Source organism: Lemur catta, chromosome 19, assembly GCF_020740605.2.
Source record: "Lemur catta isolate mLemCat1 chromosome 19, mLemCat1.pri, whole genome shotgun sequence".
Classification (NCBI taxonomy): Eukaryota; Metazoa; Chordata; class Mammalia; order Primates; family Lemuridae; genus Lemur; species Lemur catta.
The window spans coordinates 9,737,594-9,757,328 of NC_059146.1; the positions used below are offsets into that span (position 1 = coordinate 9,737,594).

At 33.9% G+C, this 19,735-nt stretch overlaps 1 protein-coding gene across 3 annotated transcripts in view; it reads left to right on the plus strand.

Moving 5' to 3' along the window:
- ADGRL3 (adhesion G protein-coupled receptor L3) overlaps positions 1–19,735 on the plus strand; it is a 352,909-nt gene that overhangs the window by 136,952 nt on the left and 196,222 nt on the right. For all 3 annotated transcript variants that reach the window (XM_045531770.1, XM_045531771.1, XM_045531773.1), the window contains one exon: positions 11,530–11,610. In XM_045531770.1, coding sequence (XP_045387726.1) covers positions 11,530–11,610 — 81 coding nt within the window. The remainder of the gene's footprint in view (positions 1–11,529; positions 11,611–19,735) is intronic.

The following is a 19,735-nucleotide window of genomic DNA, read 5'->3' on the forward strand; positions in this document are numbered from 1 at the left end:
ATGTTGGAAAATACAACCATAATCTGAACCTGCTTGTATCTCTTTTGTCCTGTCCTCCTTGTATCTTGTATAGTTTGCACCCAACACAATGAACTGCTTGTGGTCCCTGTGCTGTTTTATGCAAATGTCCCTCTGCGCATGCTGCTACCTCTCTGCTGCCTCTATTAGAATGGGATCTCTTAGGGAAGGTTCTATGCCATAATCCTTTCCAATCCTCATAATACTTCCTTCACAGGGATACTCAACTTTTTGTCCACCCCAATATATCAGAAGGACTTCCTTCCCTCATCATTGTATATTACTAGAGTGTTATTAGAGTAATTCTTGGTGGAGATAGAAAGGCTGGGTTTCCCCGGGATCGGAGGTAAAGGGATCAAATCAGAAACTGAAGTCACAACTCTTAGGGCATTTGCCAACACCCTGAAGGTTGATTCTGAGGGGATAGGACGGGAGAATCAATGGCTGAACACATTGTGTGGATTCAATAAGTATTTGTTTATGGCAATAAAAAAGAAGATGCCTGTTATAATAAAACATGATTAAATCTTTATGACTTTGAAAACAGCTTTACTGATTCCTCTTTTACTTAATTTTTCATGCTAACCCTGTATATACTCCCCTTTTGTATTTATTATCATTATAATTTTTGTATAGTATTGTTAATTACTTACCAGATACAATTTAAAATTTTTCTTTAGAATAGTTTAAACATTAATGGAATTTATTATAAGAGAGTAGATACGGATCTCAAAAGAAAAGAAAAAATTAAAAAGAAGCTGATTTACTTATTACAGGAAGAAAATACTTCTTATTTCCAGACACATATGCACACACATAAGTCTGCACACACAGTATTAGTTAAGTTGATTTGGTTTTAAATTGAGAACTATCCAACTCAAATTAACTAAAGCTAAAATAAGAAATTTAATCTCTCAGATAATTGGGCTTCCAAAGAGTGAAGCTTGCTTTAGACCTAAAAAGTTCATATTCTGTTACCAAGGCTCTGTCTTACTTTGTCCCTAACCTGCTTGTTTCTGTGATTGGCTCCTTTTTCAGACAGACTCTTCCAGATGTCAACAAGATGACCATGGGCATCTTCAGACCTGTGTTTTTCATAGAGTTTATGTTCTCATGGTAGGAGTGTTCCTTCACCCTGTCAGCTCTGGCGAGTTCCAGGGAACAATCTGATTGTACCTTTTGACGTATTTGATAAAACCCTCTGAATGGCCAAACCTGGGTGATAGACTCATCTGTCAGATTTTAGAGGGCACTAGAGAGGACAAGTGCTTCTCCAAACTATTTAAACTAAGAAGGATTAATATAGAATGTTATATGATATCCTGGAACAAGGGGATACTTTAGACATCTACTAAATGATAAAGAAAATCATGTACATTTACACTTAGAGAGGTGTTTTGTTTTTTATGAAGATGTCATTGGCGTCAGTTTTATTGCTTCTTCATTTGTTTCACCAAATATGCTTCTTAAAAGAAAAATCCTTTAAGAATTTCCACTTCTAAACCAAGCTGAAATATCTATTTACAGATGCTGTTTCCGTGAAGTCTTAAGGAAAAAAAATAAGACTGTCATAAGCAGAATTGTTTCCATGACATTTCTATTTCTGTTCACTGATGTTATCAATGAGAATCTTTAAAACATTCAAATAAATGAAAATTCTCCAGTGATAGTACTTAGCCAAGTTTATATTTCAGTGGACAAAGTTTTTGTTTATGTATAAAATAATTTATTTGAAATTGGTTTTTCATACAGGAATTATGTGAAAAAATTATTTGAGCCTTGATTGGAGGAGGCAAAGATATTCTTTGTGTTATTATTGGGATTCCAAACTATGGATTTTTATATCCTAGTAAAGTCTCCCATTTCCACCTACCCCCAATTCAGATATTCTCTATACTTTTAATGAGAATCAGTTGGTACATGTTATTAGGTAAATATGTCTGATTTCATATGTAAATTTTATAAATATTTAATCTTATAATTCATAATATGAGACACTATTCTTTCACGATGACATCTTTTTCACTCATTTACGCATTCTCTCTGTCTTTGTTTTACTAGTAATTACCTTGAAACGTAGTGATATTTTTAATATAAAAAGGAAAACAAAATGGAAGTATGATAGGAGCCAAGTGATTTAATCTCACATTGAGTTGCAATAATGAAATAAGATGGCCTTTGTAGAAATATGAAGCTATCTGTCTCTTAAAGAGGAAAACATAAGACCATTAAATAATAAAATAATATGGCATAACTATGAAAAGGATATTTCTATTAAACTCTAATATATAGTATCTTAAAATCAAACTCTATACTGTTCTTTTATAAATATTTTCACTTCTATGACAATCTTAACTTTTTATAGATAACTATAATATAAATACCAAGTACCTCCAAATTACGCTAATAATGGTTCTTATTCTTTGAGTATAAAGCTAGATTTTAACTTTTCCAAATTCTTTTCATTAATACTGCAAACATAAAAGTAGGATAAATCTGTCAAAAATGAACAATTTGCACAAAGAGTTCAGATTTTTCAGCTGACAGCATTTTAGCACACAGAGGGGAGTTGTCAAATTTCACTACAGGCAGTTTTATTCTATACAATGATATATTTTAGAGTATCTTGAAAAAATTAGGTGGTAAAATTCACTGTCATCTTCCTGGGACAAGATCCATATTCTTTTATTTCTCTGTGTGCCAATCTGGTCTTATTATGCTGGGGTTATTCTGATCCCATTTTTGTAAGCCTTATGCATGCAATACCTTTGCATGGATTTTTCTGAATTCAGCTGTCAGGTCCTGCTGGGCTGCTTCCTGACAGATCCTCTCACAGATCACATGGATTGATGAAAAGGAAGGAGAGATTCTGACCCTGATTATAGAGAACATAAGGATCTCCCTGTCTCTTTTCTTCAAAGAGCAGTTACTTTGTCACACAAACCTTTATATATAGTCTCATAAAAAACCTCTTCTTGTGATTCTTCATTATGTTGCTTAACTATGTCCTTATACATTAAAGAATTTCTTTAAACATTGGACCCATAATGGATATATTTGAAATTTTCCATTATTCTTTGAAATAAGTTGAGATACATTTACTTTATTATTATTCTAGTATAGAAAGATCTTGTTCTAATTCTCCTGTAGATCTGCCTTCTCTAAGATCTACTAATTTAAGAGCTAATGTGAAGAATGCCTAATGACCATTATTTGCGAGTAGTACATGATGAGTAGATTTTACTTTGAGATCTATATTATTATTCTTCTTCATTGATAAGATTTATTCAGTCAAATCCAGGCTGCCACTTTTCCTATCTTGAACTATTCCTTGGAGGCAGAGGGTGGGGAACGGATGTTAGCATTCTGTTGCTATCCACCTATGAACCTTGTTTCAGATCCTTTAACTTACTTTCCTATTCCTCTTTTTGAGTTAGTGTTACTGGATGTTTTCTGATCTGTCAGCAGGAAGGAAAAGAAAATTTAACACATTATGTTTTTCTTAGCATGCTAGGATAGCTTTTAAAGCAGAACTTTAAAAACATGAGCACAGCAGGCCAGCTTCCTGGCTCTGTGCTCTAGAGAACAAACATCTTTGTTGTGACTACCTTGTGTATAGTTTTCCTCTTGCTGTTAGCTTCTGTGGTTCTAGAAGGCAATTTTCTCCTGCCAGTCCTCCTTTGAAATAATTCTGATATCGCTTTTCAAGCACCACAACCTTGTCTCCTAAATACATAATTTCAGTATCTCCTTTAAGTCAGGTCCATTAAATAGATGAATAATGAGAATATGGTGCCAATTTACTTAAGTTTTTCACAGTTTATCATAATGACGTAATTGCCTCCTACCTAATAATTATGTTATTTTGGGGAAATGAACTGAGGAAAGTACATTAGAATAGTATTTTTTAAATATCTACTTTACATAAATGCAGAGGGCTAAATCTCTATTTGGTGAATCCTTATGTCTTTCATTTGGTAAAGACTTTTTTACAAACACTGAATCTTTTCTGCTAGGAAATGGACATGCTGAGAGAGTTAAGGTCATTATCAAATGTTTAACATTTCTCAGTTAAATAGAATTAGTTGCTCTTCGAATTTGTTTCCATTTTAGAAAGAAGTTTTCCCAGTGTTGTAAAGTTTTCCTTGTTTATTATTTGAAATGTAGCAATTTTAACATATGTCTTAATTTCTGTTATGTCATTCATGTGTGTTTTCATCAGAAATGCATTGCGTTCTTACAATGTCTAAATCTTGCTAGTGGTTCCTTAAAATGACAGAAAACACATATGATCTGTAGTTTTTACTTCCAACCCTCATGGAGTTTAATATCTAACTTGTCCTATTTAGTCGTCACCAAATATGTTCATTTAGGTTACTCTTCCAATAAAGGTAGGTTAGAGAAGTAAAAGGATATTGTGGCTTTATATATTTTTTAAATTATAGCAAATGTTTAAACAAGTTTTAAAGATCCTAGAATAATTTGTGAATAGCCAAGATATGTTTGTGTTTGTGTATATTTATATTTACATATAAATATATACACACATACTTGCTATTAATATTTTTCTATGTAATACATAATTTCTAGACAACACAAAATTTTAAGTATTAAATACCTTTTCATAACAGAATATGAATATGAAGCTCATATCATGCCTTTTTGTTTTCTTGGAATTTGATATCTAGGCTGCATGTTGAAAAAGGTAAAATAATTGAAATTTTCTTTTGATGTAAAGTTTTGATAGATAAATTGACTTATAAGTAAATAGAGATTCAAGAAATTTATAGACTATGCCATTTATATAATTTTTGCCATAAAATGCCACCAAAAATGCTTCATATTTTTCTCTTCAAAAACTCTATATTATGATAAGTCATATTTTGAAATATGATGAATCAGGAAAGTAAATGTGACAAATAACTTTAGTCTTTCAGAGTCACTATTTATTTCTCTACCAGTCTTTGCTGAGTCACTCCAAAGAGATTGTTTTTATGTTTCTTATGGACAAGAAATAATAATAAATATTTATTGAATACCTACTGCCAGTCACACATACTTCCTGGGCTCCTTGTACTTTAGCACATGAATTTTCTAATTAAAATCTAGACTTCTGTATCTTTGTAAGTTCCAAGAGTCAAAAGTTCACCAATTTATTTCCAGTACTTGGTATAAGTCACGTAGTAGGAACTCTATTAAATATTGCCCAAATGAATAAATGAATAATTGAGGGAATGCATGAAAGCTCATTCTCAGTTTCTTTCTTTCTCTTTTGCCATTATTTGTGTTGGAGTGTTATTTTGCTCAGTCTTTGCTGGATTAAATGCTCTGATTTGTTTTTCTATTTCCCTTTTTTTTCCTTTTCTTTTCTTTTCTTTTTTTTTTTTTTGTTGTTGTTGTCGGTCTCGCTCTTGTAATGCTTGCTACAATAGGTTTTTGAGACCTTGTGGAATATATTTGTGAAACGGTGCTTCCAAAATTTAACATTTGTCATTTAACCACCAAGTCTATTTTTCGTGCGTGTGAAAGGAAAAGCATCTGTGAGGTTTTATAAAATAGATTCCCCTGTATATCTGTGAACACCTGAAATTCATCATAAATATAAAACATCCTTCACGCCAGTGCACTTTCAACACTAGGACCAGTGTGATATTTTGCAGGCTAAAAGATTGTCATTTCTTTTAGATTTATTGATTTCTTCCTGACAACTGCTTTATCAATATCACTTTCAACCCATTTTTCATTATGTATGAATTTGTCTTAATTTTTAGGTATCAGAATGGTATTATGGTTATTTTAAAAGAGTCCCTATATTTTATAGATACATTGTCAAGCAATTTACAGATGAAATTATGTGATGGCTGGGATTTGCTTCAAAATATTCTGGGATGGCGAAGGGAACATGAGAAGAAGAAGAGGATGAAACAGCATAGGCTCTGACTTAGCCATTGTTGAAGTTGGGTGACAGGCATATATTTTTCTTCTTTCCTTTTTTAGTATATTTCTGAATTTTAAAAATTATTTTTAATCATCTTTTTTGCCTGCATCCACCTGTGGCTCTGTGACCCTTTCCCTGTTATTCCAGTGATCTGCAGGCATCCACTCATGATGTTCCTTTTGCCTTCCCATGCCCTGCCAGGGTTTTTCAGTAGACCACCACTTGAGCCTCTCTCAGAGCTCAACTTTCTCCAGGTGCTGCTCTTCTCTCACTGCATTTAGGGAGGGCCACTGTTGTGTTCTTCTCTCCCACCTGTAGCAAGGTTCATATCATACTTCACTGTAATTGCTTAATACTGCATCTAGACTGAAATCTTTCGGTGGAGGAATGGTGTTACCTGGTTCATATAGCATCCTTAATACTGGCCACAGCATGGGAGTGGGTGTGGAAGAAATATTTGCTGAATGAAATATACCCCCCACACACACACACACACACGAGAAAGACAAAGTTACCTATGCTTCAAATTACTCCATCTCCATCTATTTTCTGTGTGGAAAGTAATATCCACTGGAGAGAAGCCCATCAGTAACCTTTGCACCTGCATCAATGACTTTATATCCTGGACAAGTCAAGCATGTATTTGTTTATCTGCTACTCGGTATTTTACTAAATTCACTGAAAATATGTATGATTAATAAGATGAAGGGACAGAAAAGAAGCCAGAATAAAAAGATGGGTATCCAACTGGCAACTTTACAAATCTTTTCTTTGATGATTACTTTTGATTGGTGTTTACATCATCACCTGAAAGCTGACTTTGTAAGTGCCAGATGGTTATAGTCAGAGTGGGATTTGAAGACAAAAAAGCAAGCTGTTACAACGTTAAGTCTGCCCAATTTTACATCAGCACAAACAACATAATGACCTCTGCTATTTTTTTTCTCAGCAGCAGAGATTATTTTCAACAAGAAATTAAGGTTTTTTCTTTTTTTTTTCTTTTTAGGAGACTTAGAGCTACTTTCACAGTGTTTTTAAAACTTAGGAAAATTCCACCTGCCACTCTTAAATGTAGTTGCATATGAGTTGCCTCATGCCAATACTGAGTCATTATGATTATAATAGCAGAGACTTGCTATCTTCCTAAAGGTTATAAATGTAAAATGATAATATTATTAAAAATGCCAGGAGTAAAAATGTGGCATCTATTTTATTGTCTTTAAAGGGGGAAATGTCGTATCTCTAGAGTAAACGAATCAAGATCAGCAATTCAAAATTTAAAGCAAACAAACCAAAAAAGAAGGCATAAAACCTGCCTAGAGAGCCATAAACTGTTAAACTTGTTTACTGTACTGTATAGAAAATGAAGAAAAAATAAGTTGAAAAATGTGTGACTAGAGAAACCACTGGAGATTTCATAGCAGTAAAATGTGATTTTTACCTTAAGAAGAAAGTTACATTTATTTTCCCGATTGCATATCTCAATATTTTTTTATGTCTTCTTTCATCCATTTGTAAGTGGTGACATTACTAATATTTCTATGAATATATATAGAATTTGAAATAAATGAATTAGAGAAAAGCATCTAACACTAGCATAGTTAGTTCTATAAGTCTTGCTGATTAAAATGGAGCCTAGTTCTTATCTATTCTTTTATACTTCTAGAGTTTCTTATAAAAGACAGATATTATCTCTTGCCATCTCTTGAATTCTTTACATGCTGTTCATGAAAATTAAATTAGTCCTTCCATGGGCACCAAATTTAAAATTGCGACCTGCCTCTCCCACTCCAGATCCCCTATGGCCTGTGCTAAGTTGTTTCCACTGCCTTTAGCACCTCACACATATAATTGATGTATTTATTATGCTTATTACTTGCTTTTTGACTCCCTCTACATAGGGGTATGGATTGTCACTTATTATGGTGTTTGGTGTATGCCAAACACCTGGAAAATCCCCTAAGCCCGATAATTTAATGAATGAGAAGAATGAGTTTATAGTGATAATAGCTAAAAATTGCTAAGTTACTTTACTATGTACGAACACTGTTCTAATTACTACGATGTACAAATTCATTTAATCTTCAACATACCCCTGGGAGGTCACTGCTGTTATAATCTCTGTTATACTAATGAGGAAATCAAGGGACATAGAAGTTAAGCAACTAGATAATTACTTAACTAGTTGGGTTATTTGACTACTAACTGGCAGAGTCCAGACGCTAACACAGTCTGTCCTGCTTCTGGGGCTGTGATCTCACCTATTATGCTGAACTGCCTATATTTTGTGGACATAGCCTAATAAAAAATACATATTTTCATAAATAAATAGCTCTCAACCTTTTTAATGTCTCACCACACCTGAAAGATCATGTTCCACACACCTAGAAAATAATGCTTTTTAAGGGAGCCTTGGCAGGTAAGAGAGGAAGAGGGCTGGGAGCGGTTTTCTGCAGGCGAGCTGCAATGTTTCCCCTTTCTGTCTGTCCCCTGACATCACTCTTGACAACCACCACCTTGATTTGACTTTTGAAAAAGTCCCCAACTTCTCAGGATGTCAGTTTCTTCATTCTAAAATGTGTGCTTAGGGCTATAAGCTATCAAATGTGTTTCTCCCTCAGATTCCATGGTTCTGTAAATGTATTTCTGTGCTCAGATGTGCAGGTAAAGTATTGACAGTAGAAAGAGAGAAAAGCCTTTTCCTCTACCAAATGCTGGTCAAGTCCTTTTTATATTTGAACTTTAGCAGAAATTGCACAAGGTTCCTCAAGGAAATAGAAATTAAATGAAAGTTGAAAAAGAGATTGAAGTTAGAAAAATAATGGCTTTTCCAGAATCCATAATGGCCTTTGGATTTTTGCTACAGCACTGGGCTCTACTGACCAGACCCTTGAAATTTCTACTTCTTTGGCATACCCGACAGTGGATAGTTCAGAGCATGAGTTCTTTCTTGTTTGTTTGTTAGATTATTTTTCTCCTTCTGCCCTCTCAATGGGGATAAACTATCGAACTTTGGGCCCCAATTTTCTACTTTGTCTTTATATACTTATTGGAAAGATTATTCGTTTCCCAGATTTAACAGTCATCTCAATATTAATTATTTCACAATCTTATCAACCTTAACTATGCTACAGTCTTTAAAATAAAAAACTAAAGAACAATCCCGAAACTTCATGTACTGGTAGTGAGAAGTAAAATGGTACAGCCTGTTTGGAAATCAGTCTTGATAGTTTTCATGTAAATTTACACATGGCATTATCATATGACACAGTAATTCCACCTGTAGGTATATATCCAAGACGAACGCACACAAAAACTTGAACATGAAGTTTCATAGCAGCATTGTTCATAGTAGCCAAGAAGTAGACATGATCCCAAATGCCCATCAGTCGATGAACGGATATATGAAAGGGAGTATGTCTATGCAAAGGAATTTTATTTGGCAACAAAAAGGAATGAAGTACGGATTCCTTCTACAACATGGATGAGATTTTAAAGGTGTGTTGAGTGAAAGAAGCTGATGACAAAATATACAATAAATATTGTATAATTCCATTTATGTGAAATATCCAGAATAGGCACATATAGAGAGAGTAGTTACCCAGAGCTGGGATGGGTTTGGAGGAAATGGGGAGTGACTGCTAATGGACATGCGGTTTCTTTTTGTAATGATGCAAGTGTTCTAAAATTGATTGTGGTGGTGGTTGCACAACTCTGTGAATTTACTAGAAACCATTGAATTGTATATTTTAAATGGGTGAATGTTATGGTATGGGAATTATATCTTAACACATATATGTGTATATAGATATATATATGATATCTCCATGCAAATGTTTCATTTTACCTAGAGTAATTAAGAATAAAAATTAATTCATAAGCTACCCTCCCATTTCCCTATCAGCACTGTTCTTTGGTATAAAATGTGTATACATTAACAAAGTACATGGTGATGGTGGTTGGATAAAAGGAGGTGAGGTATGTACGAGTGTTTTGTGGTTACTGTCATATGTAGTAAAAGCTATATTTCAGTATTAGACATGAAATCAATAGTATTTTATATGCTGCGGTTATTTTGAGCCAATATAAAGTGAAAGGTATATCATTTTTATTTACAGATTCTACGAAGTTTCAAGCCAATTTATGTATAATGACATAGGAGCTTAAAAATAGAAATGTTCTTGTAACCAATATATTGCACAGGTAAACAGGTGGTTTCATAATGAGTATAATCTGAAGTTTTTAATAAACCATATCAAACATGGATTGCTAACAGTACACAATTGGTTTCTTACTCCTTTTCTAATGGTGCTTTTAGTACTCTACTGAAACACGGCCAGTGCATGTGCAATATTCTTAGTTACCATTCTGAGGTACTCCGTATGTTACAGCCTCTCCGGTCTCTCTGCTGTTCGCTAGAAAAATGCTGGGAGCAACAGCAGCTCCTATCAACAGGGAGCCGTATTAATTATTTGAAATGTGCCTCATAAGAGGAATCAGCAGAGTTTATTGCAAGTCGAATATTACTTGAAACGGGAAGGTTACTCTAGCTGTCATCATAATCTATGTATCATTAACTTTCCTTGTTTAGGAAAAGAGATTAACAACCCTGTAAATTGCTATAGTAAATGTGTGAAATATATAAGTGCATATTCCTGTTGTAGAAAGAGAGTGCTGGGTCTTCCACTCTCACTCACACCTTTATGTAAAGTAGGTTTAGCAAATCAACTGACTCTGTAATTATGCTTTTGTGACTAAAAATCCTAGTTGTTTACAGGATCATCAGTATACAAACTATAGCTACTTTGAGCATTAGAAAATTCTTTTGTATGTATTCTAAGACTTTTTTAAGCCAGCATCTTGGCCTATAAATCAACTTGAACACTTTTAACTCCTGAGACAGAAAGTGAATTACAAATACGAAGAATGCTTTGTAAGAAATAGAGAATGAATCCATCTACCTGCTTTTTAATTGTGGTTGGTTATTGTTTTCCCATCAAATATGGGTAGGAATACTTTTCTATTCAAATGATAGAAGTAAATCTTAAAGGTAAAATGCGAATTCATCAGGGTTGTAAAGTGATCTAATTAAATATTTCTCAAAGTATTATCTGTACATTGAGTGCCAGTCTGTAGACTGTTGATTATTATGATCTGAAATAAAATAAATGCAGAAATTGTTTAGAAACACTTACAACAAATTAACAGAGCTTCAAATGTCTATTTAATCTAACAGTACAGAATTAAGGCCTTGTGTTTTATATGTCTTTATTTTTAGTGTTTTCATTTCATTTTTCTTATAACTAAATTTTCTTGTATTTTTAAAATTATTGTTCCACAACAAATTTATACTTTACCAATAACAAAAAATTAAACTCAGTTAGAGAAGGGCTGCTATAATTTGGGTGATGTTTGGATGATACATACTGTTTTTATGTTTGAGCAGATCTGTCTACATTCTATAATGGCTTTTAATTCAGTGTGGAGTGAGATAATGTGACTTCATAAAAACAACAAAAAAATGAAAAGATGTAATCACGATGTCTTCTTAACACTTCTTTTTGGATCCACAGGGCAGGCACATCATGGACAAGTTTCATACATTTCTCCACCAATTCACCTTGACTCTGAGCTAGAGAGACCCTCTGTTAGAGGTAAGTTTTTCTTTACCTAAAGAAAAAGAAACTCTATTCATTCTTTCATGAAGGCAAGTAATTAAATTACAGATGTTTGTAAATATGTGTTTTGTAATACGGTGCCTGTTTGAAAAAGCAGGGAGAAAAAAAATGAAGTGTATGAGTATTCTGGAGACAGAGCAAATGTGAAATATTGTTCCAAGAAATCTTTGTAAAGTATAATACGATGGCTTTAAGAAATAGGGATTTTACCAATTTTGATGCAGAGATTAGCAGATAACGTTACTTTTTTGTTGGGACTTCCTTTTTCTGCTATCCTATTTTTAATATTAAGATATCTTAATCTAAGTCATGTTGACAGATTTTTTTTCCTTGTAAAGTGATATTTTATTCTTTTTAAAAGTCATTTCGTATTAATATCGTTTAATTTTAAAAATATAAAATTAAAATTATGTAGTTTTAAATTGATGCCCCCTTCTTTAGTTAAATGTTTTTTTTTTAATTTTTATTTTTTTAGAGACAGGGTCTTACTCTGTTGCCCAGTCTGGAATGCAGTGACACAATCATAGCTCACTGCAGCCTTCAACTCCTAGGCTTGAGGGATCCTTCCACCCCAGCATCCCAAGTAACTGGGACTACAACCACACACATCCACGCCTGGCTAATTAAAAAAAATTCTTTTTAATAGAGACAGGGGTCTCACAATGTTGCCCAGGCTGGTCTCAAACTTCTAGCCTCAAGCGATGCTCCCACCTCACCTCCCAAAGTGCTAGGAGTACAGGTGTGAGCCACTATGCCTGGCCTAAAGATTTTTAAAAAATAGTGACATAAAATAAAAATTGAAAGGTAACATTTACTATCTCATAATCTAAATGCAAAATTGATCTTTTTGCTTTTTAAAAAATATTTATCATTGTTCTTCAAAATGTTCAAAGCTGATGTTATGTAGACATGTCTTTTAATTTTATAAATACCAAATATTGCAAGGTTAACTTTTGGTTTTAACTTATGTAGTACATTTTCACATAAATTTTCAACAGTATTAATTCCTCAATAAAGTAAAAATCATTAGTTCTGACTTTTATGAACATGTTTTCTGTATAGGCTATTTCCTCTCCCATGAGTCTCTTATCTCTTCTTGTCTACCCAGTACGTTTCTACTGATGTTTCAAGACTCTGCTTCATCATCAGTGCTTCTGTTAAGTCTTCTCTCGCTGTGTGTTAGAGGGGAGTCATGTGCATGCCTTGGTTCTCCAAATGCCCTTGTGCTTGCCTTGCTTATTACACCGAAGACGTTACATTTTAGTGTGCAATATGCATGTTTCCCTCTCTCCTCTGTATGATCCTAAGGGTACAAAGTGTCATATTTATTATTTCTCCCTGAGCCATTAGTCTATGCTTGGCACATAGCAGAAACTCACTCAATGGTTTCTAAGTGACTGACAGGGACGGCGACAGCCTAGATTCTTCTGAAGGATGTGTTCGTGTTTTTCAAGAGGAAAAGGGAGCAGGGACGGTAAAGGAATCTCGTGAAGAGGAAGCAGAATGAGCCAAAACATGAATATGTGAAAGTGTGTGATATTTTTAAGGAAGTGTGCTGGATGCACAGTAAAATGGGCACAGTTCTAGAGGAAAAAGACTGGAATGCTGTAATGAGGCAGATTCTGAAGGACTCTGTATCCCATTCCAAAGAGTTCATATATTATCCTGGAAAAAACATGAAATACTTTTAATTGTTTTTTCCCCCATGTCAGTGGGGTGTTATATCGTAACATTATGAGTTCTGGATAATGACAAAAATATTTCTGATGTTAGTGTAGGTGATGAGCTGATTAGGGACGAGGTTGGCAGAAGGAGGCTGTTTCAGTAGTTCAGATAAAAGATGGCGGGAAAATTAGGAGTGTGTCAGTTGTAGTGTGAGGGTCTGAGAAATATTTTGAAGAGGTATAACATTTGACGGAAGTGATAGATACGGGGAAAGGGGTAGAAATGCCCCTCAGGTTTCAAATGCTGCTGTGGTTTGAATATTTGTATCCCCTCTGAAATTCACGTTGAAACTTAATCCTCAAGGCAACAGTATTAAGAGACAGGACCTTTAGAAGGTGATTAGGCCATGAGGGCTCTGCCCTCATGAATGGATTAATGATTTTATAAAAGGTTCTGGAAGTAACTACTTAGGCTCTTTATTGCTCTTCTGCCTTCTGCCATGTGAGGACACAGAGAGAGGCGCCATCTTGGAGGCAGAGAGCAGCCCTTACCAGACACTGAATCTGCCATGCCCTGTCCTTGGATTTTTCAGCCTCCAGAATTGTGAGAAAATGAATTTCTGTTCTTTATAAATTATCCCATCTCAGTTATTTTGTTATAGCAGCACAAATGGATGAAGACAGACACTTACGACATAATCCCTCATCATGAGGAATAGATATGAATTGCAAATTGATGCATTGTTTTAAACATACTAAGTTTTCGTAGAATGTTGTTCCTACCATCGATGGAGGCCTATGTATGTAATTTAGTGACTTTAATAGAGTTTAGTTCTTCAGACCTGATCCCAGTATAATTTAAGAAAGAGTACTTTAAGGTCATAAATAGGATGGTATAGCAATCTATTCCAACACTTAGTGATTTAAAATAAGAAACATTTATTATAGTTCAGAGTGTTGGTGGAGACAGATGTATGCTGACTTAGCTGGGGCTAGATACTTAGTAGTTATCAGGATGGTTGGGTTAGCAGGGGAGGGGACTCACATTTTTGACAATTGCCTTGATGTCATCTGGGATGGTGGCTGCATTTCTCTCTCATCATGGAGCAGGCTAGCCCAGGCTCATTCCCACTGTGGCAGAAGGGATTCCAGCAATAGGAAGGCAAGCGCTGAAGTTCATGAGCTTTTCAGGCTTCCGCTTGTGTTGTGTTTGCTAACGTCCCGTTAGCCAAAGCAAGTCATGTAGCCAACCCAGCTTAAAAGAGCAGAAATAGATTTTACCTCTTGGTGGAGGAGCCACAATCCTAAGGACCACAGATACGGGAAGGAGAGGAACTTGGGCCATTTGAAAACTACCATAGGTAGGCATATAAAAGTAAAATAAATTTAGAATGAAATAATACAAAAAAGTGATAAAATAGAGGAGTTTAAAAGCTAATAAAGTAGGGAGTTCTAGACCTTTCTTATCTTTAGTGTCTTCAACTCCTATACACAGAAGATCAGAAATATGAACTTCATAGTGTCTTTATGAGAATTAGAGAATATGGAATACAGTCTAGCATCTGGGAGGCCCTGGATAAAATGTAGCTATTACTGTGTACTTTTAGGTCCACTGCTATGACATACGGGAGGAAAATGGGCTTTGGAACCAGACAGACCTGCAAGACCTTAGGCAGTTTCTGTCTGTCACCTATAGAACAAGGATAATAATGCCACCCCAGCAGGTTTACTAGGATGATTAATTGAAATAATACATGTCAAGCTCCTGGAAAACATCTGATATGTACCAGACCCTGAAGAGTTGGGAGGGAGGGAGGTCTTATTAAAAGCTTGACTTTTAAACGGCATCACTTTCATAGTGATAGTATTAAACCAGGAAAGAGTGAATGAGTATAATCCAACAGTCATTTCTGCTGGATATCTACCTCAAATTGTGTTCTCTACCTTACAATGATTGTCCTGGTAGATTGTACTTCTTGCATCATTCTTCTTAATACATTGATCCAAAGACTCTCCTAAATTGTTCTTTGATTAATGCAATTGCAGGTATAATCACTAACTCATGTGATGCAGCCCTGCAATTTTTAAAACAAGAACATTTAATTAGATGAATAAAGAGTTTTGTGCAAATTACCAAAATAACATTGCAAGAAATTCTCGTGCATCTTTCTTAAGACTATCTAATATTTCACTTAAAGACAAATATTTGGAAATGGGATAGAGTTGCCATAATAATATCATTAGTTTGCAATATCCTTTCGACTGTCACTCCTCATCTTCATTTGTGATTTTTAAATATACTGTCTGCTATTGTTGATATTTACATGAAGTCAAATTATACATGCAAACTATATATATGTATATATATATCTGTCTCTATCTGTTGACAGAGAAAGATAAAGAGGGGAGGAGGAGCAGGAAAAGGAGAAGGAGGAGAGAATTTCTCTTATATGTTATAGATTTTAATTTGAATTTATATAATAAGACAAATGAGGTCCTGTAGATAATTGGAATTCTACTTTCAGTAATGTTTTTGTAAGATTGTGTAGCAATATACTTTGAATTATCTGTAAACTAATACTATCTAACCATCTTAGCCTTTATTTTTCTACTGTAATTTTATACATATTAAAAATATGAGAGATACCTCTAGGTGGTTCCCTTACCTCATTGACCTGTGACTCTCTGTATCTTTTTCTCTTTCTGGACCAGTTTCAGCCGTCTACATACATGTTAATGTTTCAGGAATTATTGCTTTATGTATTAATTCCTTCTGTATTTTACAGACTTGACTATGTTCTTATAGGAAAATCATACTTAATTTTCTATTACTTATCAAGCAATATGAAACAAAAACATTTAAAATATATTAATATAGTTATTAATAATCTTATGCCAGGAAAGTTTTCTATAGAAAATATGAACTCAACCTAATATACAATAACATAGAAGACTGCTTCAGATACTTTGCCATTTTACTCTTTTGTCATCTGAAATATCTTGGATTACTTGATAATTTCTTTTTAAAATAGTGATTGTGCTTTGAGTGTTTGAGACAATGAAGTAAGTATTGGTAACTTTGGAATTATGTTTTAAAACTCTGTTTTGAAAATTATACATTACACACATATATATGATCACATTCTCAGTCTCCCTCATTTTCTGCACTCCCCCAGCTAAAAGTCATTTTGTTTTTAATCCATGTGTCACCATCCTACCTCCTTTCAATTGCCTTGATTTCTTTCATTTTCATTCTGATTTTTTTAGTAAAAAAAGTATTTTGGTATTTTGTAATATTGATGCATTTGTTTATCATAGTCATAGTATGTTTCTTTTTTGATATTGTATATTTGAATTATGTCCAATATGTTCTTAGTAATCATAAGAAAAATGTAGTAGGAAGTTACAAAATACCGTTGAATAAAATGTTATATTCCTTACAGTTGCAGAGCAACTGCATTTACTATATAAATTCAGTGGCACTTATCCATTAATGAGTAAACTTGAGAGATTCTGTTCTTTAAATTTAATGTAATCATACATAACATTTGGTCACATAATTTATGCCTGTGATGACTTTATGTGCATTCTTCAATTTACAGTTTTTATTACTGAATAAGGATGTAAATTCCAATAGTTTACTAGTGCATTAATGTCACAATACATTACAAGGTAATTAACCAGAGCTGCCACTATAAATAGAAAAATAGTCGCAGCCTTCACTATAAACTACTTAATAAAAATAAGGTTCTGAATCAGCATTCACCATCATAATAACTTTTCTTGCCATATGTCTCATTAATCAGGACTTTGAAATAATAGCTTCATCTAGAAGCGCTATTATTTTTAAACCTTTCATTATTAAAACAAGTTTGTTACAGTTTTGTAGTTAATTTAATGGGATTGATTATATATTTCTATGTACAAATAAGTTCTACATGCTTTTGAGACATATTTCCCAATTTTATATAAGTATAAATGAAAGAAATACTGCTTTGGTAATTTTGTGGCAGATTTGTAAGTGAGTACATTGGAGTTCTTAGCAGGGCTCATTAAAAGTTGCAGTTTACAAGGACCCTACCAACTCTCTCCATTTCACCAACCTTTATCTGGTCTCCTAACTACTCATGTGCAAAATACCCTGCCCCAGAATCATGTCTGTATTACAGACAGCATCACTCTATGAAGGTGATTGGGAGGGAATTTGTGTAGAAGACAAATCAGAATCCTAAGCAGAGGCATAAGTTATTTGACATTTAAATATACCAGTAGGGGCACACCCTTCAGTTGAAACTTTGTTGTTTTCATTTTTTTGTTTGTCTATTTCGTTTACCTTCCTGTGCAATTTGGTGGCAGCCTTAGCAGTCAGTTATAGATCCCATCCTAGGAATTCTTCACAGCGTCACTAGCAATTGAAGTTAGGTAAGTCCTGTCAGTTACCCAGAAAAGGCATTAACTTCTGAAAAATGTTCTCCTAATGTCATACTAAGGATGATATTTTGAATATTTTGCTATATAAAAAATTTGACAGTTACTAAATGCACTCCACCATCCAATATGGTAAAACATTGGTTATAAAGCTGGAGAAAACTGTATTACATTTATTTTTTATAGCCTTTCTTTAGGTAGGGTCTTAATGAGAAGTCTAATATTGAATACTAATTTATACATTTGATAATTGTTGACAGTTACAATTTATACTCTGGGAACAGACTAAGATACTTGCTTACATTTGAAAAATCACACCTTTTTTTTTTACTTTTTTCTGTAATAAACTGAATAATATAAACATGGTTCAATTGACAAATAATCAATGAACTAGAATAATGCCAGGAATTAAGTTTCATGTGTGAATTGAATTACATTCAGCAAATCCACACACTGAAAATATTTTTAAGGTTCAAAATAAGCAGATGGTCCTGCCTAGTGCATCTATATTAGAAATAGGCTATAGCCAAAGATTCAGTATCACAAATTAGAGACATTAACACATGGTATTATCTAGTGAAATATAAAAACATTTGAAATTGATTAAAATTAAATAGGAATGTGACATCTGGCATTCTCATTGAAGAGTCTGCAGGCCTGCACTCTAATATTTCATGATGGTTCTTTTCACACTTATCTGATTAGCAGACATTGTATAGCAAAACATAAATGTCCCAGCTTTACCCATTTTTATCCCAAGAAAATAAAAATGAAACTTGCATATAACAAAGCGCTTTGGTCATGTTAAATTAGTACTCTTTCCCTTCACTTGTAAATGCCAAACATTTTTTTGTAGAATTTTAAAGTACACTATGAACACCTACATAATATAGACAGAGAACATAGCTTGTTAATATTAATGGTAGACACAACTCCCATTTATTAAGTATGTATCTTGTATCAAACACAGGAAAAAATGTCATACCCATTGTCTCATTTATTCTCACAAAGATCCTACCACTTTTTTATTTAGACTTAGTGAACATTATCACTATATTTCTAGGATCAAGCATAGTATGTACCATAATACTATATAGTCCTAATTGAATCTGGGCTGAATATAATTGAAATAAATTGTGAAGTTAATGGTAATATGTACTTGCTATTCAATATTATCAGGAATATGTCATGAGAGTTTTATAAACCTATGCCATATTTTCCAAACATAAGTTATTGTTTAAAAGCTAACGTTTATAAGTCGAAACAACTTAGGACACTGCTTCTGGCCCCTTGTCTGTAAGTAATGTCCTGAGAATAGTTATCCCAGAAAGTAGAGTGATCTGCTAGTTTTTCATATTAGGTTGTAGTTGACGTGTTCTGGTGGTCTCTAAATGAGCCAAATGAAAAGGGAGGAAGAGTTTGAATTCTCCTTCCACGCTGGCCAATGGAATGATATTCTTAGTACTCAAAGGGCATCAAATAAAGGCTGGATACTGTTATGTTCTGAGCATTCTCCTTCAGGTTTGATGTGACGGATGGCAGATCCAGTGATAATGATCCTTGATTTGTGATTCCTTGATGGAGGTATTGCTCAAGAAAAGGGAGTCACAGGGATTAGCACATCTGTAAGCAGCTATGACCAGGTTCAGTTCTCTTAACTGCACACCTCCCACCCCTCACCCTCTAGCTCCTTTTGCCCTTTCCTGAGATTATTCACACAGCTCTCCTAAGATTGCCACTGTAGGTTCTAGGTCTTACTTCCCTTTGTTTTATTTTGTTTTTAGTCTCATTCAGAAAAAATAGGAGTATAGCTATTTTATCTTGTTTGTTCCCAGAGAAAATATTTAGGGCTTTCTAAATATTATAAGTTTTTAAAGTGAGGTATTGCTAGTCAGTAATAATAACAGCTAGCATTTACTATGTAAATTAACTGGAAATTATGTGTTCAAACTAACATAATCTATATGACCCCTCTCTCCTAATTCCCAAGAGAACGAATCATATTCTTC